Below are 24922 nucleotides of genomic sequence, written 5' to 3' on the forward strand. Positions count from 1 at the left end.
TGAGGCCAACACAGCAAGTTCGCTTCAGAAGAAATGACTGGCACTCCTGCTACAGGCAGCATGTGGGGGAGAGGTGCAAGGAACTCCTTCATCCTGGCATTCCTGCAAAACAGGTGGCGTAAGGGGTTCTGCCGTGCTCAGAAACACTGTGGGCAGCACTTGCTGGCCTCTTGGATTTTGGCTGCAGAGGATGGAATGTCCACAGGGTGCTCAGAGTGAGTCACAGAAAGGAGATGTAGACACATCAGATGCAGATGACAGAGCTGTGCTTTATTCAAAAACCAGTTAGTTAAAAGAGCTTTGGAGGGCATCTGAAACTTTGTCTGTGGCATTTGTGTCCGTGCAGTTATCTCATTCGGGTGTGTCTGCCTAGCTGCCAAATCTGGGAAGGTATGTTTGTCAGGGTGGTGGGTGAGCAAAGGGTGGAGGGAGCTGTGGGTTCCTGCTAGACAGATTGCAATTCTGTGCTTTGTTAAGACATTTGTTGAGAGTTTTAGGAGAGCTCACCTGTCAGTGCCAGTATCTGAGGTTGTTCTGTCCACCTCTCTGCCTGGCCTTGGCTGCTGTTACCCATGTCATTTCCCAGAATTCACACCTCTAACCAGCAGCTGTTACTATATTGGGCTTTTGCCCTACTGAAAACGGGGTGTCAACCCTTCCTATTCACACTCAAGCAACTCGATTCTCAACTGAAAAAAAAGGGGGGACAAAGTAACCACTGAGAAAACATTTGCATTTCAAAGATCAATCAACCCTAAAAGCCAGCATCCTGTTTTGGGTTGGCTTTATACATCAGGTCTGACACTGGCAGCCCAACAGGAAGTGAACGTGAGCAGCGTTTTTCTACGGGAAACTCGCTTTTTGAACCCACCATTCTGCTGAGCGTTCTCCGAGGCGTCTGCCCGTGCCCCTCAGCACTAAACCAACGCTGTGGATGCTGAGCCTCAGCCTCCTCTTCAGGGACTTATCAGCAGGAAATGAACTCAGCTGGAACGCTTTGTACCATTGACATTTTAGTGCTCGGGTCCTGCAGCTGCAGCGAAGCACGTCTGAGAGCAAAAAACACAAACTCACTCACACGCACACGTGCCAGCACCCACACGGGCACAGGGACCGGCGTGCCAGGCTCTCTGCACCCCTGGGAACTGATGTCAGTGGGAAAGTCCCGTTACCAAAGGGAATTCAAGGGAAGGACATGGCTGTAAAGTGGCTCTCACTAAGCTGAGTTGGAATTGTGTTTTTCGTTTTCGAGACTAACTGAAAGATTGAATCATTTCACGTGTTCCTGACTGTCAGATGGCACCTGACCTCTAACATCATGGTTCAGACTAATCAGGCTTCTTAATTAAGGCTTTGTAATTGCCAGGCTCTGGGCAAAAGCCTGTCCCTAAGCAGAGTAAAGTTAGGAGAATGCTGTGGCATTTCACCTGGCACAGGGAGCATTTCACCTCATAATAGTGAGATCACACTGAGGTGGATCACCCTGGCCCCACCAGGGGCTGGTGGGTGGTGTTCAGATAACTGCTGTCATCTCTTGCAGCACCTGAATGTCTTTGGAGAGCTCTTCTTTCACTGCTGATCTGCTTCACTTCAGAGAGCAAACTGAGCCGGGGTATTAAGAGGCATGGGTGCATCCCCTTGTACTCATGTAGTGGTGGGACAAATATTATCAGCATGAGCCACTGACAGCTTGCTTGCAGACTGAACAATTCCTCTGTAGTTACTAGTTTCAGTACATGGGGCTTAATATAAACCAACAAAACCAGTCTGAACATGGGTGCTGACACAATTCTGGGTATATGTGCTGGTTTTGATTACACTCTTCTCAGGCCAGTCCTACTGCCCATCTCTCAGTGTCCTAGAAAGCAGCATCACAAGCAGTGGCCCTGGCCAGCAGCTTCCTCAGCGTGCAGCCCAAGCTCTGACTGAACAAGATTTTCTGACTGAAAATGGAACAACACTTCTGGTCCCTAACAGGTTATGCACAGAGGAAGCTTGCCTTGCCACTGCCTGTGTGGTGGCTGTTAAAAAAGTAAGAGGACTTATGGCTGAACACCAGGCCAGTGCTATAATAACTTTACATATTTTCTAAAAAATACACTGAGGAAAGAGTCACAAGCTAAATTTCCAACCAAGGTAATTCAAGAAGTTTGAGGGTGAGAACAAATAAATGTCTTATGCACAAGCATGCAATACCTCTCTGTGCTCAGCAAAGGTCTGTGTTGTGTGCCACTTCGTAGCAGCAGCAGAGCTGCGTTGCTCAGCAGGGCTGGTATCTCCTCAGGAGAGTATCTAACCAACATTTTTAGAAACAATTTGCATGGTGGGTCTCATGTGGCACCAAGCACTGGCACTTCAGAGCACTGAGTACTTCAGCGTTTGCCAGAGCTGACTCACAGGTCAGTCTCTTCTGTCAAAGGCAGCGGCAAGTGGCTTTAATCACCCCTGCAAGTGACTTTAATCACCCTGGCTGTCATTTGGATGGGGAGAGCGGGCCTGGCTCTGGAATCAAGCGCTGCACACAGCGAGACTGCCCAGCCCCCGAGTGTTATCTGGACACAGAAAGGTTTCTGTTCACGGACAGACTGCATGACCTAGACAGGAAGCCTGGACCAGCACACAGCCAGGCTGTGTCTGAAGAGAAACCGTGCCCAGCCCATCCAGCAACCAGGCTGTCTACAGAGAGAGCTGGCTCCGGCAAAACCAGCTCTGAAGAGGGCAGACAAAACATGACACAAGCCAAGATGGAGACCTTGCCCACACTTTCTGACTAAAATACACCTTCTCCAGGGACACAGCCTGAAGCCCATCACATACAAAACACACTGAAATTAAGATTGTTCCATGAACTCAACCTTGGAGTAAGTAAACATGGCTCAATTTATGGTGAGATATTACTGTCTATTTACTGTTTCTTAAATGCAGTGAAGCACATGAGTTGAAAAGGAGAACTAGTGCCTAGCAACACTTTCTTGACCCTGTTATGCAAGGATGCTGAGAGCCCCTAGATGTATTGCAGCAGAACAGAGAATCCTTCTCCTTTCTCTGAGATCCAGCTGAGGAAGTGAGAGAGCCTGGAGATTTACTTCAGATAACTCATCATTTCAGAGCAAGCTGAAAGATTTACAGACCTTACCCTGACCAAGGAGGTTCACTCCACACTACCCATCCAAGAAATAAGGGGCCAAAACTAGCCCCCTTCATTCAGTGCATCTTCTTTCCTTTCTACCCTTTCTTTTTTTACCCTGTGGCACAAGTTGTTACCCCCAGATAGGCAGGCTCTTCTCTCATAACTCACTTCTTCCCTCCCTCTGGTTGTCTCCTCAGCACTCTGCCCTGAAATATCACTTGTCCTGTGCCACACACAAGTTCAGCCACCTACCTGAGCTGAGTGGCTGCACATCAGGGGTTTAGAGCATCCTTTTTTTCTTTTTTCTTTTTCCTATGAAAATTTCGGTTTCTCCTGAGCATCTCCAGGAGAAGGCAGGAGCAGAAGGTTCCACGTGTCCTGGAGAAGAGGCAGGGATCTCTGCCCATGCTCTGCAGACAAGGGGAATACTGGTGGGAAAATTATTTTGTTCTGCCTGTACAGGACAGCAGATAAATAGTAGGGGATGGATGGGTGGTTGTTTTCCTTGCTGAGTTCAGCCCAACAGGATGATCCATCTGGCCTGCTATAATCTGGGGGTTCTGTGGGGCACCTGGGGCAGATGGTGGTCACAGGGCAAGTTAATTTGGGTTTCTCAGTGCTACATTGTGGTTTACACAGTGTGGACATACTTGGATCCAGATGGAAATATGAAACTCCACCATCTTTTAGGGCAAGTTGAATCAAGTCTCAGTATTACCCCAGTTAAAAACATCTCTTTGTACAAATCTTTATAAGGTTACTGAGCACAAAGTGATGGATAAAATAAGGTAGCTCAGTGTTTATTTGGGTAAATAATGCTTGGAAGAGCCTTCAGTGGATGGTGGAATGGTGTTCAACTAACAAAACCAAGCCTTGTAGCAGCAAGGGCTTTGACATACACCCTGCAGCACGGTGCAAGAGGTAACACCTGAGCTCTGCCTAATGGCAAATCATCCTGTAGGCTTTACAGACCAAAACAGATAGACCCTGCTGCTGTGATTGAAGGACAAGCTTTTCCCAAGGGCAGTCTGGGCCCCAAACACTTGTGGTGACACCAAACCAGACTTTGAGACTGATTTAGCAGCGGGCAGGGATAGTGGGGCCGATGGTGCCACCCCTTGGATTGTAGAATGACAGAACCATTATGGTTGGGAAAGACCTTTAGGATCACCAAGTCCACCTGCTAACCCAGCACGCCGTGCTTACCATTAAAGCATGTCCTCAAGTGACATATCCACGCGTTTTTTGGACACTTCCAGGATGTGACAGACTTCCCCAGGCAGACAAAGCAGGGATGATGCCAGCGGACGGCTGCTGCCGGGCACCGCGCCATGGCCCATCCCGGGTCACTCAGACCCCGCAGAACGGGCCGGCTCCGAGCCGGGGGTGCCGGAGGGGGGACGGGTTCGGGTCCAGCTGCCCCGGACCGCCCGCACAGGCGGGAGCCGCCGGGACACGGCGGGAACATCGCCGGGGACATCGCCGGGACATCGCCGGGAGCCGCGTCCCGCCAGCACCGCCCACAGGCCGGCGGGAGCGCTGCCACCACCTTCCCTTCTTCCTTCCCCGGTGGGCGCGGGGAGCCGCTCCTGGTGCTCCACGGAAACCGGATTGTCAGGGAATTCTGTGGGCCGGCGTTAGCGCGGTGAGGTTCGACAAGGCCAACAATGGCATCCTGGCCTGGAGCAGGAATAGCGTGGCCAGCAGGAGCAGGGCAGGGATTATCACTCTGTGCTCGGCACTGGCGAGGCCCCTCGAGTCCTGTGCTCAGTTTTGGGCCCCTGAGTTCAAGAAAGGCACTGAGGGGCTGGAGCGAGTCCAGAGAAGGGAAGGGTCTGGAGCACAGGTCCGATGAGAAGCCAGTGAGGGAGCTGGGGGTGTTCAGCCTGGAGAACAGGAGGCTCAGGGGGGACCTCGTCGCCCTTTACAACTCCCTGAAAGGAGCCAGGTGAGGTTTGGCCTCATCTCCCAGGGGTGAGGGGAAATGACCTCAGGCTGTGCCACGGGAGGTTCAGGTTGGACATCAGGAGGAATTTCTTCACAGAAGGAGTGATTAGACATTGGAGCGGGCTGCTCATCGGAGGCGTTGGAGTCACCGTCCCTGGAGGTGGTCAAGGAAAGGCTGGCTGTGTCACCCGGTGCCGTGGTTTGGGTCCCTCGGTAGTGCGGGGTCACAGCTTGCACTCGCTGATTTTGGGGTCTTTTCCAGCGATTCGGTGGCGCAGAGCAGGGCTCCCATTGGCTGCCGGTGACTGCGCCCCCTCCCGAGGCCGCGCTCTCGGGCTTGTTTACAACGGCTGCGCGCCTCGACCCACCCTCGGCGCGTCTCACTGGCTGAGGAGCGCGGGCCTCTCAAGCCTATTGGCTGGCAGCGGGCGGGCTGGCTCGTCACTCTCGAGGCTGCCCCTCATTGGCTCGGGACAGCGGGCAGCGCTGCTCCCATTGGCGAGGCACGGCGGGGCCCCGCCCCTCCCGGCGTGGTGCGGGGGCTGAGCGGGTGGGCCCGGCAGTCGGTGGTGGGCACGGTGCCGGCTGCGATGGCTCTGTCCGCGGCTGTGCGGGGAGCGACGTCCGTGTCCTCAGCTGGCCGGGGAGCGATGGCGCGGCTGCTGCTTCTGTGCGCCGCGTCGGGGCTGCTGCTGGCGGCCGTCGCGGCCATCCCGCCGCCCGAGGAGGCGGCGCGCATGGCGCGCTACGTCCTGCACAGCTGCGACTGGGGCGCGCTGGCCACGCTGTCGGCGCAGGAGGGACTGCGCGGCCGCCCCTTCGCCAACATCTTCTCCCTCAGCGACGGCCCGCCCGGGCCCTGCGGCGGCAGCGGCGTCCCCTACCTGTACCTGACCGACATGGAGATCTCCGTGCAGGACCTGGAGGTGAGCGGGAGCGGCCGGGCGGGGGAGGGCGGTGTCACTGCGCGGGCACCGCGGGTGTGAACAGTGAGCCCACGAAGGACACTTGGAGAAGCACCCAGGTTACTCCCGCAGCGTCTGTTCGGCTGGGTTACCTGCGCTTTTTCATCTCACCGGCAAGTGGTGATTGCAGGGCAGTGTGACAGCGCTGGTTTACAGAGCCACGGAATTGTGTGGGCTGGAAGGAACCTCTGGAGATCATCCAGCCCAGCCCCCTGCCAAGGTAGGGTCACCTCGGGCAGGCGGCACAGCAACATGTCCAGGTGATGTTTAAATCTCTTCAGAGAGGGAGAATCCATGCCCTCCCTGGGTAGCTGTTCCAGTGCTCTGCCACCCTCACCGTAAAATTCTTCCTCATGTTCAGCTGAAACTTTCTGTGTTTTAGTTTATGGCTGTTCCTTGGATGTCAGCCCTGGGGACAATTATTAGCCCTTGAGCAGCTAATCACGGGCAGTGCTGTCTGTGGTGACACTCAGTAGGCCTCCTGAGGAATTCCTGCTGATCGTGGTGTTGAGAAAGGGCAGTGTGCCAGACAGAGGAAGTGTCTGCAGCTTCCAGAAGCACTGAGCAAAGAAATGAGGCGCCATGGAATACTAAAACAGAGAAAACTTCACACAAAAGATGTCAAAAGGGCTGGAAATTGTCAGTGTGGGACTTAAGTAAAGATAATTCCTTCTTACAGACTGCTGAAGGAATAGTAATTAAATCTCTGGAGCTTACCATAAAGAGAAGCACACAGCAAAAGGCAGCATTGGCATACTGAGACTGAGCGTGTAATTGGCCTTGTCCCAGATCTTTTGTAGGCAAGAGTTTGCTAAAAACTTAAGGAACTAGTATATGTATGCCTCCTTTATTAGTTTTTTTTGTTTGCTTTAGTAACTGTTACAATATTAGTAAAACTCAAAATAATGCTAATTTTCAGACTTCGTTTTATCATTTTTTGTTTGTTCCCTGTCAGGTTTTAGTTTGTTGCCTTAAAATAGTTTAATTATGTACCTAAGCACTGTAGAGAGCCTATTTTATCCTGCCTAATACCTCCCTGTCCACCCCCGGTATGTTATTTCAGAGTAACAGAAAACGCACGGTACAAACTGCTAATGAATATTTCCTGTAAGGTTCCTCAACAGGTCCTTATTTTGCTGCTTCAGGGCAGAAACTCTTGACATATGATAGTGACGTGCAAGGGAGAAGGTGCCGAATAATCATGAGTCAGCTTTTTCGGAGTTAAGCAACTTCCTATCTCTCAAGCGGTTGCTCCTGTTTCGCGAGGTCACCGGTAGTGTTCAAGTGACTTTGAGGGGTTTCTCTTGGACATGAGCACTTATAATGAAACTTCTCAAAGCAGAGGAACTTCCCTTACTGGGAGATAATGGCCCTTAGTGTGTGACATTCTGCAGTCCTGTTTGGCACCAGTGGTTTTCAAGCTATGGCCATCAAATTACTTTTTAGAAAAACAATCAGATACAGGTTCGTTAATTCTTCAAGTTAGGTGTTTCACTTAAATGCACAGGATTTTTAAAAAACCTAACTTCTAAAATTCACTTTGAATGTCAAAAGAGCTGTTTGGGGGAGCCAGGAGGCTGTTTTGAAGAGATGAGTTGTTTGCTTTTGTTGTAAGTAATTTTATCAACAGTCGTGAAGCTCAGTTGGTTGCCTTCTCAGTAGCACTTTGTCCTTCCACCAGAATTAACTTGAAGAAGTTCGTTGTATGACCTTGTCTTCTCTACTGTCCTTTGTGTCTGTAAATTGTAATATATCATCATTTGCATGTGAAATAGGTAGGCTGAATTCAGAGTTTCAAGGAGTGTTGTTCTGTGATGTTTGCATTTTATGCTAACAAGCTTCAGCACACTTCTGAACTGGGCTTAATTCCAGATTCACAGCTCATCCAAGGAGCCTTTCAGATGTAGCTAGGAAAAGGTGATGACAGCTCTGTTCTTTTTGCCAGTATTACTGAGCTGAATGAAGTACCAAGAGCTGAATGAAATACCAAGAGCTGAAAATGTGGTGGGTATGACATTTCTTTCACATAAGAAAAGTAAGTGTAAACATCTTATTTCTTGCATTTCAGGTCAATTCAAATGCCTCCTTGACCGTGTCTTTGGCACAGACTCCTTACTGCAGGAAGCACAGATATGATCCCCAGAACCCCCTCTGTGCCCACATAATCTTCGTTGGGAGCATTGTAAAGGTAAGCAGCTGAAAGCTGACACTGGGCAAGGTTGTGTGCATCAAATAGAATTGTTCAGTGGAGGGAGAAGAGAAAGGTGAGAAATTCTGTGCAAAAGCACATGCTGAGGTGTTCTGTGCTGTGACACCCAAAGGCCAGCTCGTAGTTTGTGTGAGGAAAATGAAGTTGCCACTTGATTTTTGCAGGGGCTTTGCTGACATGCCTGTAGCAAGGAATCTGGGGGGACAGAAAGGCAGGAAATCTCCCTCATTCCTGTAGATGTGTTCTGAAACTAAGAAGTCTAAGGCCGTTATTTTGGAAAAACCTTCATACTTCATTCACATCTCTCTTGCTCAGTTAAATTCTTTGGTTCATGCAGTGTGACATGCCTGCTTCTGAAACTCTGCTGAAGTAAATACTAACCTGAGCTACAAAGCTGCAGTTATTAGAGACAAAAAGTGTCCATTTTATGATCTCGTGGCGTTGCTGCCTGGGCAGTGTTCTTTTGTGCACCAGTACTTTGGTGTCTCGTAGGAGGAATTGAGAACGGCGTGTGTTATTCATTGAAGATCCTAATCCCATTATTGGGGAAAATGATTGAGGATGAGAACTAGTCATCACTACTCTCTCTTACATGATAGTCTCAATTCTTATTTGGTGTTTTCACAGCTCTGGTATTTATACATTGCACTCAGCAATCTTTCAGTTGCATTTCTGAATTTCTCATTAATAAAGGAGTTGATTTTATTTAGGTGGTTCTCCTACTGTACCCAGAGCTCTAAATTGTTGATTTAACCTTTTAAACATGTGCACTTTGTACACAAGTGCTGTCACACTTTTCAGCTTCCCTTCTCTATAGATTCTGTCACACCATCCTGTTTGGGGGTGTGGGTGTGTGTTTTCAAATGTCTGAGCACATCTTGTTTTGTTTCTGTCAGTTTGAATGAGCAGGTGCAGAGGAGGTAAAATTCCAGCTAAGACATCCCATTTTAATAATTCACCTAGAATCCATACTTTTCTGTTTTGTGATTTGTTGAAAGATTTATTCTTATGTTGATGAAATACTTTCTTGCTCATGCTAACTTTAAAAGTAGCCTTTTGATTTAATGTTAAAATCCACTACTTTGGAATTACTGTCTGTCTCACAGAGTTGTACACCACACTGAAGATGAGTGGACTCACCCACATTAATGAGCCCCTTGGGACAAGACATGGCTGAAGTGAAAAAAGCACACTGTAGTCAGCAGTGTTTTTTTTTAGCTAAAATTTATCTTTGCATGACTATCTTCCTGTAATATTTTCCTGGTTTTTTGTTTAGGTGAATGATTCAGAAGCAGGCGTAGCAAAAAAAGCATTATTCAGTCGCCACCCTGAAATGGAAAGTTGGCCCAAGGACCATAATTGGTTCTTTGCCAAATTCAACATCACCAATATTTGGGTCCTGGACTACTTTGGTGGGTTGAAAATTGTGACACCAGAAGAGTATTACAGTGTCAAGCCTTAGTAAGTACTGAAGTTTTTCATGCCTAATTCTCATTATATTTCAAACCTGTAAAACTTCTAGTTGTTAACAGGGAGGAGTGACTCCTGTAGAGTGGGCATAGTCACTGTCCTCTGAATTAACTGCAAGACAGATGACGTTTTGGTCTAATAATTGAAAGTAATGAGACTATTCAGCATTTCTGAAGCTGTATTAATGGGATTGCAGCAATATTGCTAGTATTTTCAAAAGAAAATTGCTGTTGAATCTGTCATTACAATATTGAAGTATAGAGAAATTGTGTTCTCTTGTCTACATAAAACTAAGTGTTCAGAACTTTCAAATCTATTTCAGCACAGTCATCATGAATTATGCGTTCATTTCACTTTTATTCTTACTCCTTGTAGGTGGAAGATGATCCTTGGTGATGCTGGCATGGAAATGAATTACTTCGGCTTTTTCATGAAAGATTTATTTTTTCTATGTACTGTAGAGCTGAATTAATAATATGATGAATCAAACACCTTGCATTGTTAATGAGCATGTATTACCCTGATGAAGTAGATTTAACTTCTCAGTAACTTGAATCCTGTCACACTGAAAAACCTTTGTGCAGAAGCAATAACTAAATTTTATTCATTGGAATTTGGAAAGGTGTCTGACAAGTGTGCATTCAGAAATATTGTGGTTACTGGGATCTAAATTATTAGTCCAGTTCTAAAGCTTTGAGTGCCTTAGTTAAATAATATTTTTCTGAGCACTTTCCAATATTATTTTATTTTATTTTTAATACCAGTTTAGTTTAGAACTTTTTGGTGAAGTCCTGCAGGATGGCTCAGCTGACTCAGCTCAGTGGAATGGAAAGCATTGCCTGTATTACAATGGCAAATGGTGTGCTGAGTTCCCAAATCCTGTTAAGAATTTTCTTTGCATGCTGATAAAGTCACTTGTTTGAGCCATTTTTCTGTTTTGCTGCCTATATTGAATTTGCTGTAGAATACAGTTGTGTTTGTGCCAACTGTACCTATACCTCAAGATAAATTCGTGGTAATTCCTTAGCTGATTATGTGCCCTGACTCTGTAATAGAAGCGGGTCAGGAGTACCTAAAATATCCAACTTCAGAAAAGTAGTGGCTTGTAAATTCAGTGAGGATGTTGTGAAGGGTGTTTTCTGATTAGGATTCTGAAATCCTCAGCTTTGTTAGTCTGATCAAGTGGCAGTGTATCAGCTTTAATTACCCTCAACAGCAGAACTGAGCAGATTTTGGGGTTTGGAAGCCTTACGTAGCAATTTGGGATTAGTAACCCAAAAGTGAAAAAGAAGCAATACACTATGACACAAATGATTCGTGATTTGTAGGGAATGAAAATTAATGAAAGGTGTGCTTAATTAATTCTGTGTTAAAGTAAGTTGCACACAACCACAAAAAACATCTTTTTACATCCTCTCCAACTGCTGTGTGCTGACTTCACAAACACTAAAAAGTGTTTATGAACAAATAAGTTGATTTTACAGTAAGCAAACATTACCTAGTTGACGTAAAGAATTTAGACTCCTTAGAGGAGGTTGATATATAGAACAGTGGGATTTCTCATGTAAAATCCCTATATCTTAATGTTGTTGTTACATCGCTCCTTTTCTTGAATACTGGGATGATTTGTGAAAGTATTTTTTATGTAACTTACTCAGATTTCTTTCTCTATAAGGGGAAGGAAGGTACTTGGTACTATTCTGCTGCTCTGTTCTACTGTTTTAAAACTAATTTAGGATCGAAAAAACCTTACAATATAGAAACAATTTATGCTGAATAGGAAACAGTGGTATTTAATACGAAATTGAAAAGTATTTTTATAAAAGGTATGACAGTTGTGAACACTCAAATGAATCTCTGTCACGGACTCAATCCTTTCTGGGAGGACACCAGAATGCACATGTCACCCTGTGACTTCTGATGTGTGAGACCAATGATGCTGGGCTTTTGTTAAAATTAAAATATTTTTTTGACAAGTGGTGTCAAGCATTATTTATTACATGTCCAAGAATTATTCTCTCCTTCCTCTCTTTCATACAAGCACTGTCTTCTCAGTATTCTTGTTTTACTGTTGCTGCGATGTCTTTCATTCTTGCTGGAATAAATGGGGAAGCATCCCTACTTACACCTACCTTCCCCTCCTTGGATTAAATCAGTGTCTTTGTACTTCACATTCTTTCCTGCATCTAATGCTGTGTGTGAAATGGAGAATTGGGAAGACAAATGCCATCGTTCCACGCATCCCCAACTTCCTTTTTCCACCAGATGCTTCTGCACCCCCAGATTCCTCCCTAGTGGGGCAGGCTGGGAAGCAGGGAAGGTCTTGACATTGCATGAACAATAAAACATTCATGTGTTATCAAGGCTGTTTTAAGTACAAATTCAAAACATAGCCCCAAGCAAGCTAAGAAAGGAAAGCCCCAACCACAAAACCCAAACGTCCATCCCAGCCAAAACCAGTACACCACCTTCAAAAGTATTGCTTTTGTTTGAGGGTTTGGTACAGAATAAGGATGGCTTTGGTTTTGGTTTTCTTGTCCTTTTAGTACCAATTTCCAAGTATTTTCTGTTTGGAAGTAAAAGGGTGTTTTTTGGTAACAATAAGATCATAAACCAGTTTAGTAATACTACTGCTATAATTTTAGATCATCCAAATCTCTTCACGTTTGAAATTTGGGAGGACCTTAGCCAGATGATTTTGGGAGAGTGGTGAACAGCAGAATGGTTAAGCTACATCTACAGACCTGGATTTGAGGGTTGGTCAGAGAAGAACTCTGGAGTTCTGTCTGTGCATCTCACTGAACATTTGTTGTGTTTTTGTATGTAGTAGTGGAACGTAAGGCAGTTCAGGTTATTTGCCTTTTCCCTTAGTAATAGGTGTGGAAATGTTTATATCATCAACCCAAGAGTCATCAGCTGGTCCTATTTTCCCTCACCGTTTTTCCCTGTGCTTCATTCTGTTCAGCTCATTTGGGAATTTGTTTGTGAGCTTATTTCCTTTTTTTCCTGATATCCAGGAGTAATGCTGTGGCTTAGAAGAGGCTGAGTATAGTCAATTGATACAGCTGTAAGCAATGAATCATTGTTTTGATTGCTGTGTGTATCCTCTACCACGGCATGCTTGAAGCACCTGAGCATATTCTCAACAGCAATGAAGTCAGCCTCCATACCTGGGAGGTACCTGCATCCACGGGAATTTGACACAGGATGTTTGTTAGCTGGGAATCTAATAAGGGTAATCACAACCTGTCATGTTCTTCCTTCTACTGATCTTGCTCATGGATGTATTTGTGTTTCTACTTCTTGATTTTCAATTTCTTTCTTGTGTTTTAAATGTCAGACTTGTGCCCAGTAGGCTCTTGCAGCATGCTGCATCATTACACAATAGATCTCAAATATATTGGGTATTCATTTAATCCTTTATTCAGTTCTCTCCTTTGCTGTTTAATGTTGTGCCTGTGACCTTCACAATAAAATAGAGGTAGCTCAATCAGAGTATCAGACTAACACAAAAAGTATTAATCATAACTTAATGGATTAATTTGTTTTCAAAAGGTTTTTCCTGAGCAAAAACATTGAATCGAGATAAAAAAATCCCATAAACTGATATATTGTTGTTGACCACAAGAGGGTGCCATAGACTTACACTCGGGCTGGAGTGTTAAATGTTTAATACTTAAAAGTGGTTATTGAATTCATCATAACTCAAAGATGCTGGAAAAGCAAACGACGGGGGCATAATACGAACAAATTCTTTTTCTACAGTGCTTTACATTATGAATGCTTCCCTCCATAAACACAGCAGCCTGCTGGCTGCAAAAAAAAAAGGAGCATTCATCATTTTTTTGTGTTTTGTAATCATTTTGTGCTATGGAGAGCTCAGAAGTAATATCCATGAAAATGATTTAAAGGTTTTTAAATTAAGTAAGTCTAGTAAAGGAAATGGAGACAGGTATAGAATGCCTCGGAACATTGGCTGGGAGCAGCTAGCTCCAGCCTCAACAGTGTTTATTTCTGTCAAATCCAGGGAGAGGGGGTTCATTAGCGTGACCATGCTTTGGCCTAGGCTTACTGTGAGCTGAATTAAACCACTTGACTCTGATTTGTAATTTCCAACAGCTAATTAATCTTGGGCTCTTCAAGTGCCCCCAGGCTGCTCTCCAGTGGTTTGGGCTGCCCTGATGATGTGCAGGTGTTTGGGTGATGAGGCAGAGCTCGGAAAAGCCTAAAGCTTCCCGTTCTCCCATGAGGGCTGTGTTAGAGCTTAGGCTCTTCTTGCTTGCTCAGTTCTACTGTCTCGGTCTCAAACCTGACTTGAGCGTGGCTGCTCCTGGTTGCCGTCACCCAGCCTCTGTTCTTGTCTGGGTACTGTGGGACTACTTATTTTGGGGTTGAGGCTACTACCCTGCCATCCCTGCCAGCTCCTCTGCTTGGGTGGAGCACTCATTGGTCCTCCCCAATAATTGTATTTTCCATGCTGGGGAGTTCAGTCTTTAAGTTTCTCATGCAAGTCCCTTGGAGTTGCTCCCATGGATTTTCGACTTAAAAATTTAGGTGTCTAGAGGTTTCCTTAGAATTTCTGAGTTGAATTGTTATGTAAGAAGATTAGGCTGCAAGACTCATTAATTCTGGGTGTAGTGGTCAATGTTCTTCACAGCCTGGTTTTCTGTGGAAACACAGCTTAGGTAACATGTCTGGGTAGTTGCCTTTGTCAAATTTGTTTTTACTCTGTTGGATTCAGATTTGAAATGGGAAGTCTGACCTTGAAGCCACCAAGCTCCTATAAATATCACGACAGCTGTGAGCTTGGCACAGGAAACAAAACCCAGTTCGTGTATATTAAAGGTACAAAAGTCCTCTGTTTTGAAAATTAGAGTTTCATTAGTTGTGCTGCTTGTGGAGCCAGAGTCTTCTTGGTTGAGTGTGACCAGGTCTGCAGTTAGTATCAACAGGGTGAAATTCTGTATTGTTTAGGGGATGGTAGGTTTTATCAAAGAAACTGATAGCTGTAATGAGTTTTCTAAATTATTTTTTTCTCTAGCTCTTAATATCCTGCATAAAAAAGGCTTAAAAATTCCCCAGTACTATTTGCTTCTGATTCCTGCAGCTGCTAAGCTTAGTTTTGAGTAGAATTTCTCAAGTTTAAACAAAAGAGAGGCCACATTTATGGTGGGGGGCCCAACAGCTGCTGTGGGTCTTGTTGAAAGAGGAGAGTATGTAAGTGTGTATATTTATGTGAAAACAGTGAAGATAATTTGTATTTCTGTAATGTTTTTATGCCAATGGAGCCTGTTAAACATCTTCCACTATTGACAAATAACTGTTTCTAGATTGAAAGGTAGCAATTGTTTAGGGATAAGAAAGAGAAATAGTTGCACAAACCCTGCATTGTATGATTATAAGACTGCACACTTATTCCCTGTTGTCATTTAGCCAAAACCAGTTGCCTAATCAAGCATGAATTGGATTTTTGATTTGTTTTAAATGCTTACCTTAATTTCAGTTAATTTTTTCCTCAGGTGAGCATTAGAAACATGCAAAAGAGTTGTGTGTTGGTGTGAAGAGGGAGGAGAATAAAGGAAATGAAGGTACTTGTCACAGACCTTAAAATGTGGCTTCACAGTATTTTTATACTCATAAAGGGCATAACTTGATAAGTTATATTCTGTACAGCCACGCAAGAAAATACTGAAGGTGCTCTATAATTAAAAAGAACGTTTCCAGAATGTGTGTAGTGATAAAGTCACAGAATTTTCCTACATATGCTGCAATGTAATTGGGGAAATTCACCTGTAATTAACAGGTGAAAGTGTTGATGATGCCAGAGAGAGTAGCTTGAGTAGCCTAAAAGAAAAGAAACATTGCTCTTCCTCCTTAAAATATGACATAAAGCAGTGGTCTCTTGAGTGCATTAACAACAACAAAAAAATCCAGAGCAGATCATAAAGGCTTCACCAGGGAGGGAAAAATTGGACATTACAGATTCAGTAGTCTCAAAATTGAGCATTCAGAGGGTGTATTTTAACTTTCTACTAACAACTCCTTTATAGGTTTCCACAACCCCTGTTGCACTGAAAATTTTAAGACCACAGCAGGAAGAGGCAACTCCCAGTCGCAAAAATCCCTGAAATAATGAATAGAAATTTGTTTTTGCGCTGCTTCAGGGCCTGTTTATAATCTCCTGTAGGAAACATGCACTCATGGCCATGTTTGTCTTTGTGGTACTGCACAGGTGTCCCTTTTTGTGTTTGGGGTTTTTTTTTTTTATTTGTTGCATGTGTCAGGGTTTCTATTTGCTCAATGCAGCTGCGAGGAGTAGTGACAGTCAAGTGGGTTTTCCTTGGAAAAGTAGTATTCTCATACACAAAGGGGAGCAGTTGTAGCAAGATCAACTTCTCTGTCTCCCTGTTGGGAGCTGCAAAGCAAGACCTGTAGTTAGACGCTGTCTTCTTTCCAGCTCTCCATTTGCTGGCAAAAGTGCAGGGCAGGCACTAATCCTCTTGGAATGCAGCCATTACCACTAAATAAGTATTAATTGCTGCATTCCAAGGGGATTAGCACAGTTGAGCCCAATTATAGCAAATCGAAGCTACACTGTAAGGCACTACAGTGCATTGAAATGCAGTGAAGCAGTGTAGGACTGTCAGTCTGCAACATTTTATCAATAAAAATTGTGGGCTTACATGCTATAAACAGCAGACCATTTCTTTTCAGTGTATTAGTCTCCTGTCTGAATGACATGCCTGGCTGGAGGCTACAGCTTGCTCACCAGTGAAAATTGTTGCTTTTTTTAACACCCATTATCTTTGTGTGAACATCTCCAAAAATGTTTTTAATACTTGTTGAGTTAGTTACGGCACTGCAAGCGTCACTCCCTGCTGGATCAGGGGCAAGGCTCTGCAGTCTGCCTGGATTCTCACATCTCTAAAGTTGGCCAGCTCCTCCACCAGGTGATGGAGGAATTAATTTTGCCTGCGAGTGCTAACTGTATCAAATAGGCTTAGGAGAGCTCCTGATAACCGACCTGTTCTCAATCCCAGCAGTCTGCAGTGATGATTACAGGCATATCTCTGTGGTAGCAATACAGGAGCCAGAGGGCAGTGTGTAGTTATATTTTTTTTTTAATCCTCAGCTTGACTGTGGTGTGGGTTTGTTTTTTTAGTTTTCATTTATTTCCTGTTAAAACTGCAAACCCTGCTGCTTTTTTTTTTTATAGTACAGTCAAAGCATAACCAGTAAGCGTGAAAAGGGAATGCTTCTGGGGATGAATCAGCCCCTTGCATTAGAGCTGTTCCAGGATTTTTTGTGTCCAGAGAAAGGATGGCATATGGATGCACAGAACCAGCTGAATGTATGCCTTGCCTATTTTATGAAAGATCTTATCCTTACAGATAATGAGCTGCACCTTAACCAGCATTAAACACACTGAGTTGTACTTGGGGACCACTTCAGTTCCCTGACCCATTCTGTTTCAGGAACCACAGATCAAATACCGCAGTCTTCCCAGTGCAGGTAATTCTTGAAAATGTACTTTCCTCCACCCATATGTTTAGATGAAGAGTCGAATTTAGTCGAGAGCTTTTCTTAACACAGCAGGAAGGGTTTTATATTTCCACTGTGGCCTTGTCTGTATTGAGAAAAATTGCTGCTGGTTCAGCTGAACAAGGGTTGGCATTCATTTCTAGTCCAGGGTTAACAAAGTCCTTACAACCTGACTGAAGTGAGTAAACTGAAACATCAGTATGGTTTTAACTGTTGTAGAAATGCATTTGCAAGATTGGCCAATGCACAATGTGGGCAGGAGGTGCTGAGGTTTTTTCAGTGCTGTGTAGCTCCTAAAGATGCAAAGACTAGAAGGCTGAAAAGAAGGTGATACTCTAAGCAAATCATTCCTCGTGGTAGAACTGCAAGCCTTATGAACAGAGGAAAGCTTTTTCCTAGAGAAGAGACCACTTCCCCTTTATCTTTTCCTGTACTACTTGTCTGCATGTGATTTGCATCTCCTGTGCCATGCTTGTTGTGACAATAACTCCTAATACAAGCATGAGAGCTCTTCTGTATACTTTGATTATACTTGGATAATGATAAGCTCGCCTTAGTTCAAAAGCTGAGGGATAGGGAGGTGAGAATTTCTAGGGGCACTGTCATGCAAAGCCTTTTTCTAACTCTACCCACACTTCCAACTGAAGTCCATATACTCTGTTTCTCTGACCTTTCCCTATCTAGACATCAAAACACACTGGCCCAACTGCTGTTCTCCCAGTGTGCCTACTGTTGCCATTAATCTCCCTTTCTTACACAGCTCTTCATTTCTTTTCCTTACCTTTGGCCTTAACTCTTTATTCAAAGTGATAATTTGCTGGCTTTCTGCCAGAGGGAGAAGCTATGATCAATAACAGGAGGAGACAGGGGTCAGTGGAATAGTGATGAGCAGTGCCATCTGCTTCTCTGGAAACACCGTTACCCAAAAATATCAATAACTAGGATGATGATATTTTAGCTTTTGGATAAGGCATCAGTGAGATTTAGGCAGCCAGCAGTGAGAGCAGGGATCTTTTTCTGCTCACTAATTCCTTGTTTCAGCCAATCTTCTGTCACACAGAGAAGTGGACAGAAAGGACTTTATCCAGCTTGCATTGGAATATAGAACATGTACCTGAGCACAGCCTTTTCTGGGACTAATGACACCTCTTTCAGGTTCAGTGCATGGCAGCTCTCCTGGGCTGCTTTCTGCCTGTGGTGAGTCAGAGCCCCCCTCCAGCCTTTTGTTGGAGCTTTTGGGGGTAGAAGAGCCACAAAGAAAGCCCTCCCCAGGGCTGGGAGAGAGCAGAGGTTCAGCAGCACTGTCCAGGTATCACAGAAGGATATGCTGCACTATTACACCTGGTGCTAGACTACTGTTAGTGTCTAGTAATTTTGGTATTGACTGGCACAATATGTAATAATTATTAAATTAAAGGAAGAGACTGCTTTATCCATATGTTAGCCTTCATTACTCCAGACAGCAAGGTGATTAATTTCTTCCAAGAACTTCAATTTACTTTGCCTTCAAAAGACTATAAATCCTTACTTTTTGTGTGCAGCATAACTCTCATTCCGCCATACTTTTGGGAAATTGTTATCACCAGTTTCTGTACCTCCTGGGGATGCGCATTCCTCTTTCTTTTCTAAGAATTAGAAACAGGAGGAAAAAAAATGATGCATTGAGATGCTTTTACTTCCTCCTAGCCTAAGCTCTGATCCTCAAGTGCTTTAGTAGTATTACTGTTGCAAACATTAAATACTCAGTGATCTGTTGAGCCAGATGTATTTTGATGGGAGTGAGGCCGAGTTTTAGGCCTTAGGGTTCATCTAAGCTATATTTTCAAGCTTTTCTAATTCACAGTTGTCTAAAACGAACTTTTCTTTTTTATTTTATTAATAAAAATGTGAAAATTTTTATTTGCCCATATTTAAAAATAGCACAATAATGTGAGATTTCTTACAAAGGGGGAGTTAAAAAGGAATACTATATCCTTACCAGTTTAGCCAGCTATATTGTTCAAGAGTGACTATAACTTACAGTTTTAAATTTCTATTTATGCCCTGTGCTGCTCTGGGAATAGTTGCATAGATCCCTTTTGAAGTCAGGTCAAATTTGACACCAGAAAAAGCAACCAGCAGCTGCTGAGTGGGGATGATCTAGGAACCATCAGACAAAGTGGAAAAAACCCCAACTCACTGAAAACCATCTTGCAGAGAGGAAAAGGATGAATAACAGCACCAAAGGAAACCCCAAACATCAATACCAAGAAGGCAAACCCCAGCCCTCAGAGGCTGTGAAGGCAGAGGAAGCCGGCAGGTGGACTCCAAAAGCCCTCATAGGAGGTGAGCCGCTTCCTGTGGCGGCTGCACATGAGCACAGCCCGTGGAGGAGCCTCTTCTCCTTCTCTCCCGTGGCCTCCACACCCAGCACTGTCCGGCCGGGCGAGATGAAGTGGAGGAGGATCGGGATCCTTGCCACCCTGCAGCTCCCAGCCACAGGTAAGGCGGGCTTTGGGTTTGCGAGGAGTTATCGTAAGGCTTTTTTGAGGAAAGGGTGCGATGTTTCTGTGGCGGATTCACCACCATTTTGGTAGCAGGAGGGTGTCTGTGTGAGCACCTCAGCCACGTCTGTCCTCCTGTGAAGGAGGAGCGGGACCTGCTGTGTTGACCTGGCCTGGGGTAAAGAGCCCCTCTGGAAGGCTGGGGTAGGGGGCTCTTCTCCTGCTGGAGCGGTGCCACAGCTGAACAGTAACTAAATAAAGCTCTCAGCCTTCACCTGGGCAGCTTTCCTTGCGATTTAAAAGGGGAAATTTGAGGCAGTGATGGAAAAGTAGTCACTTGAAGTGATCTGTGGGAGAGAGGCTTTTAATGGAGTGGGGTGGCAGGTTTGTGGCCCGCAGCAGAGCCAGCAGGCGGGAAATGGGGCACAGGTGGTGAGCAAAAGGGCAGGGCCCTTCCCCTCATGTCCCTGCCTTCATGCTCATCTCCACTAAACACAGCACCAAATGAAGCCATTTCTTCCTTTGTGTATTTACTCCTGTGGTGCATAGGCCGGCCCCACTGGGGCACCAAGTGGAGCAGCTTCAGTGTGCACACATCTTTCTAAGCGACATTAAGTTCGAGAAGGAGGAATTTACTTTTGTAGGAGCATAGTAGATCAAAAGAGCAAGAAAATTTACATCTGGAGAAGGCCTCTGGTGAGGTCTGAGTGTGCCATAGGCCACATTTGAGCATGCATTAAAGCCAAACCCTCCGGAAGATTTCCCCCCACAATGTATACCCTGGCTGTACTTAACAAACCCTGCATCCTCAAGAGCTTTGGTGACTGCCACAGACATTTTACTGGAAAGTTTTCTGGGGATGAGAGGAGGGTTTTGCACATGCTAGTGCTGTGGAACCAGTCCTAGTGATTTGTGAGGCTTTTCTTTTGGGAGAATTTTGAGTAGAATTTTATGCTCTGTGGCAGGCCATGATTTCTGTTCGTCCTCCATTCGATCCCTGGGGCCTCTGTCCCTTCCTGATACCCAAATATGATCCTGTCCTTAAGTATACTTCTGATACTTAGGTTTTGTACCTTGCTCTGTATCCACAGATGCATGTAAGGCTACAAAGGTACGGAAGGTACTTTAGGTCAAAATCCATCTGCAAAACCACCTTTTTGCATTTCCTCCTTTTTAACCTGTCACACCATACCTGTAGTTCAGGCTCCTATTCATGCATTTTCAGCAGAAAACTTTGAAAAATATGTAATGCAATTTGCAGAGGTCTCTGGTGCAAAGCTCTTGGGGTATTCATGCTCACAAAGAATAGATGGGGTCAAGTTTTGAACTGGATACTGTTGTCATTGTTTTGGAGATGGCTGCCTGTGGATTTGAGGGGAAGTATTTTATTTTGGTTGGATACCTGTAATAATTTGAATTATAGCGGTATTTAGCCAAAGAGTGTAGGTAAAATAGAAGAAATATAAATCAAAACTTGTGGAGTTGTTGCCACATTACGGATACAAAATAGACAGAAACAAAAATGTAAGATCTCTCATTCATTTTGTTCAACAATGAGACCAAACAGTTGGGTTTTTCAGCTCAGAGCTGTGAGCAGAAAGAAAGATTTTCTGTTGCCTGGAGGGTTTTCAAGCTTTCTTAGAGTTGACTTCTAGGGAAATGAACTTTTATTTTTTTCATGAAACAAGCTCAGAGTGGACAGATTCAGTCAGCTGCATACCTTCTTTCAGTGAGTTCATTCCACTTCACTATAAAGTGTTTGTGCTTATTCTTTAAAAGGGCAGTTGAAAGATGCCACCGAGATTAGCACCGAGGAACTCGCAAAGCCCTTCTTTTTGATCTTTGAGTTCTGAAGTAAATATGTCAGGCATGAAAAAAAGTGTTTAAATGTAATTCTAGAGATGGGCCATGAATTCTGATGCAGACTTTGAATTTATTGACACCAGACCACAAATTTCAGGATGTTCAAATTTGGCCTTTGAGCAGTTACGGAGGGAAGGCATCTCACATTTTTACATACACATTTATACGTACATGTTTAATTGTCTTTATTTTCCCTCTTCAAAGGCACAAAAGTGTACATCTGGAAATTTAGCTGAGGTCTTCCTATAACCCCTCTATTAAAAAGTCCATTAAAAGTAATAATTTGAATTTATGGGCAGATGACTTTGTTAATCATGTTGTTTGTTGAGGCATCAGAAGAATATTAGAAGACTTGTACCCAAATATCACAACTGAGATGGCAAAAATCTTCATACAGCTTACAGGGCTTTTGTTCTGAAGTATGCCAGGCTTCAATAGCAATAAAACAGTCCTGTGAGCAACACTGTAGATTTGCCCCCCTATTTTTTTTAAGGCTGATGAGATGATGCTTTGATTTGTACAAACACACACCACACGTGTGGATATAAATGTATGTGCAAGAGTTTAAGAACAGCCCTCCCCTGTTCTACACTTTACAGAGTCATTTTTCTCAGAATTGTCTGCCAAACGGAACTGGACAGTGCCCTGTTTTTAGCTAACTCTGTGGAAACTACAGCATGTCAGTCCTTACCAGATGCTACTTGCACAACTCATTTCCACACTGTTTTTCTGCTCTGCATATCTCTATCTTCTGCCCCTTGGGTGCCATGATGCCAGGAGCCTTTTTTTAGTCTGTTCAGGGACAGGTAATGGGTCCTAGCATTAATTCTTTTCTTGCCTTTCATCAGATGATTTAGCTGCTCTACAAATGACAAGATTTGTAAACCAGGAGTTGTTTACAAGCTTGTCTGAGGAATCCAAACAAGTAAATTCAGACTTCTTTCAATACCATCCCCGTGTCCTATGCACTGTCTTAAGTTCTCAAGCCAAATTCTTGTTACACCTAGGGAGAAAAAAATTTAAAGACTTAATTTTACGTGTTTTATTTCTTTTTTTCTCCTGCCTGTTCACAATGATTCATTAATAATTCATGGCAAAAACCCTATGAAATGGCAGAATGGAACAAAATGTAGGCAATGTAGCCTTTCTTTGTAAAGGGACATTTGTTGAGCTCTTGCAGTGCTGTGTTCAATTCTGTAATGCTTGTTGTAGAGTAAGTGCTTTCTATCTTAACCCTTCCAAGCAAAATTCCTAATCAGTGAAGTAACAAGTTAATGATCACATTCCTTCTGGTTTTTTATGTGCGCTAGATGGGAAGGATATACAAAGTACAGAAAGCTATCTGCAAAATATATTTATTTTTTTCCTCTGTGTGTCCTTCTTAAGTAAGACTACGGGGATAAAAAGCCAAAGTGAAGTTATAAAGGAGGTTCACTAGCAGCTTAAAAGGGACAAGAATTTGATGTACAAATGAATGTTCATGTGAGGAATGTTTTTGACAGCCATTTTTTGTTTTTCACACAAACTTGAATTGTGACTAGCATGATGAGTAAACCCACATGCAAGGGGAAAAAATGCATTAAAAATTACTTCATAACTATTTCCAAATTCTAACCAAACTCCCTTTAAAAAAGAAAGAAAAGTTCTTTTTGCATAATTGCAGACAACCATCAAATCCTCCTCCCCTTTTCCAATTCATCATGTATTTGAGTGTTTATATTATACGTAGAAATGTAAGATGCATCAGCTATTCTGGCAAGGTAACAGAGAACTTTTTAGGCTGGCATGAATAGAAGATACAACTTCTTAAAAATACTTAAAATGTGTATTCTGCTAAAGGTATCTACTTTGTCTGTGTGCATGCTAAACTCGTAAGTGTATTGTTGATTTTTCACTCTTCTGCGGACTTCGGTCAACAGATAAATTCAAGTTTTGCTGCTGATTTTTTTAGTGTTAAGAAAACAATTTATGCTATTCCAGAGCCTGTGAGAAGCTGAAATTTTGCAGATTTTTCTGATTTGTGCTGTTGTATAAGGTAATATTTTGAGACTGGGACTGAATACTGTTTTCTTAATTAAATTACGCTCTGGTCCTATAAATAATACATAGCATATTTAGCTTTTAAAGTGTGACAGTCCAAGTCAGATTTTTTTCAGGAAAGTAATGAAGACATTTATCTCCACTTTGCCTTTTGATTTATAACTTCATATATAACAGGTAAAATGTGCAGGCAAATGAAAATCTTGGTTTGCAGTTCTTCAATCTTCTCAGCCAAAGGTACAGGTCTCAGAAGACAGTGGAATGCTTCTGCTCAGCCCCAAACAGTGGACACATCCATCTTTGTGGAAGTTAGACTTCTTTCAGTCCTTTGGCAATATAACTATGAAAAATAGAAGTAAAACCAGCTAGCTGCTAAGCCTCAGAGGTCACAAGCACTGGTGTCTGTGCTAGTTCTGCTTAAGGGATAGAAGCCACCTCAATTTTTGAACCATGTAGATTGGAAATACTTGAAGTCCTACAAGTTCCCTAGGAATAAAACAGCAAGCCCTTTGTGTATTTTGTTCTCAATCCGTCGTTGTACGTCTGTTGAGTCTTACAATGACAGCGAGTTTGGAATTTTCCACCTTTCTGTGCTTTTGGTATATGAGAGTATGTTAAACATGTACTTGTAGAGCCTGATGCTCCTCGCACTGTCTGGTCTATTTCTTTTGTAAGATGCATCTGTAGTGGAAACTTCACCTCTATCCTGACTCTTTCTGAGTAGCAGGCCATTCTTTTCAGTTTTTTATATTTTTAAGTGAAGGAGAAACCATAATGATAACACAAGTCTGAAAACTCAGACAACGCGGAGGTGAAATATATTCCGAATTAGAATTTGATGGAAGCTGACAAGGGAGAACGGTTGGAAAATTTTCAACAAAGGATAGAATAAATAGCAGCAGGACATACTGAGTAAGCCTAGAGAGTGGCCAGTTGTCAATACTTGTGGGCTGTTTTGTCTGGGTTTTTTTAGGAAATCTCACGGTATATGATTTATGAACAAATCAAGCTGTCGTCTCAGGTGAAAATCTTAACTTACACTGCAAATAAACTTTTCTAGTTTCCTAGTAAAGTTTTCTATCTCGTAAAGTTAACCTTGAAAATGCAAGCCTGCATGGCTTCAGGAACAATAAAAGAGCAAACTAGCTATATAATTTGTCACTTCTAATTTTTTTTTTTTTTTTTTTTTTTTGGACAATTGCTATTTTGGCAGAGCGATAGCATGCTGCAATGCTCAATGGTTGCAAACACTAAAAATAGTTTCCTCATCAAA

General features: G+C 43.7%; 3 protein-coding genes across 7 annotated transcripts in view; 2 read left to right on the top strand and 1 right to left on the bottom strand.

Moving 5' to 3' along the window:
• The window catches only part of RCSD1 (RCSD domain containing 1), a 38767-nt gene extending 33814 nt beyond the window's left edge, over positions 1-4953 (bottom strand). The window contains exons 1-2 of one of the 4 annotated variants that reach the window (XM_010399463.4): positions 4337-4953; positions 3383-3540 (exon numbers count right to left, since the gene is read on the bottom strand). In XM_010399463.4, the coding sequence (XP_010397765.3) occupies positions 3383-3403 (21 nt within the window). In that variant the 5' untranslated portion in view covers positions 3404-3540; positions 4337-4953. Of the gene's footprint in view, positions 1-3382; positions 3769-4336 lie in introns of those variants that run through there. The other 3 variants (XM_019285955.3, XM_010399465.4, XM_019285956.3) reach the window with 3 other exon arrangements.
• A 638-nt stretch (positions 4954-5591) lies between these two features.
• Positions 5592-9713, top strand: CREG1 (cellular repressor of E1A stimulated genes 1). The gene is made up of 3 exons (XM_039558387.1): positions 5592-6003; positions 8111-8230; positions 9528-9713. The coding sequence occupies exons 1-3, from the start codon at positions 5668-5670 to the stop codon at positions 9711-9713; spliced, it is 642 nt and encodes a 213-aa protein (XP_039414321.1). The 5' UTR covers positions 5592-5667.
• Positions 9714-19276: 9563 nt separating this feature from the next.
• Positions 19277-24922, top strand: part of CD247 (CD247 molecule) — a 50116-nt gene continuing 44470 nt past the window's right edge. Inside the window, exon 1 of one of the 2 annotated variants that reach the window (XM_010399468.4) lies at positions 19277-19744. In XM_010399468.4, coding sequence (XP_010397770.2) covers positions 19471-19744 — 274 coding nt within the window. In that variant the 5' untranslated portion in view covers positions 19277-19470. The remainder of the gene's footprint in view (positions 19745-24922) is intronic. The other variant, XM_019285917.3, reaches the window with a different exon arrangement.

Source organism: Corvus cornix, chromosome 1 (assembly GCF_000738735.6).
Source record: "Corvus cornix cornix isolate S_Up_H32 chromosome 1, ASM73873v5, whole genome shotgun sequence".
NCBI classification, from domain to species: Eukaryota; Metazoa; Chordata; class Aves; order Passeriformes; family Corvidae; genus Corvus; species Corvus cornix.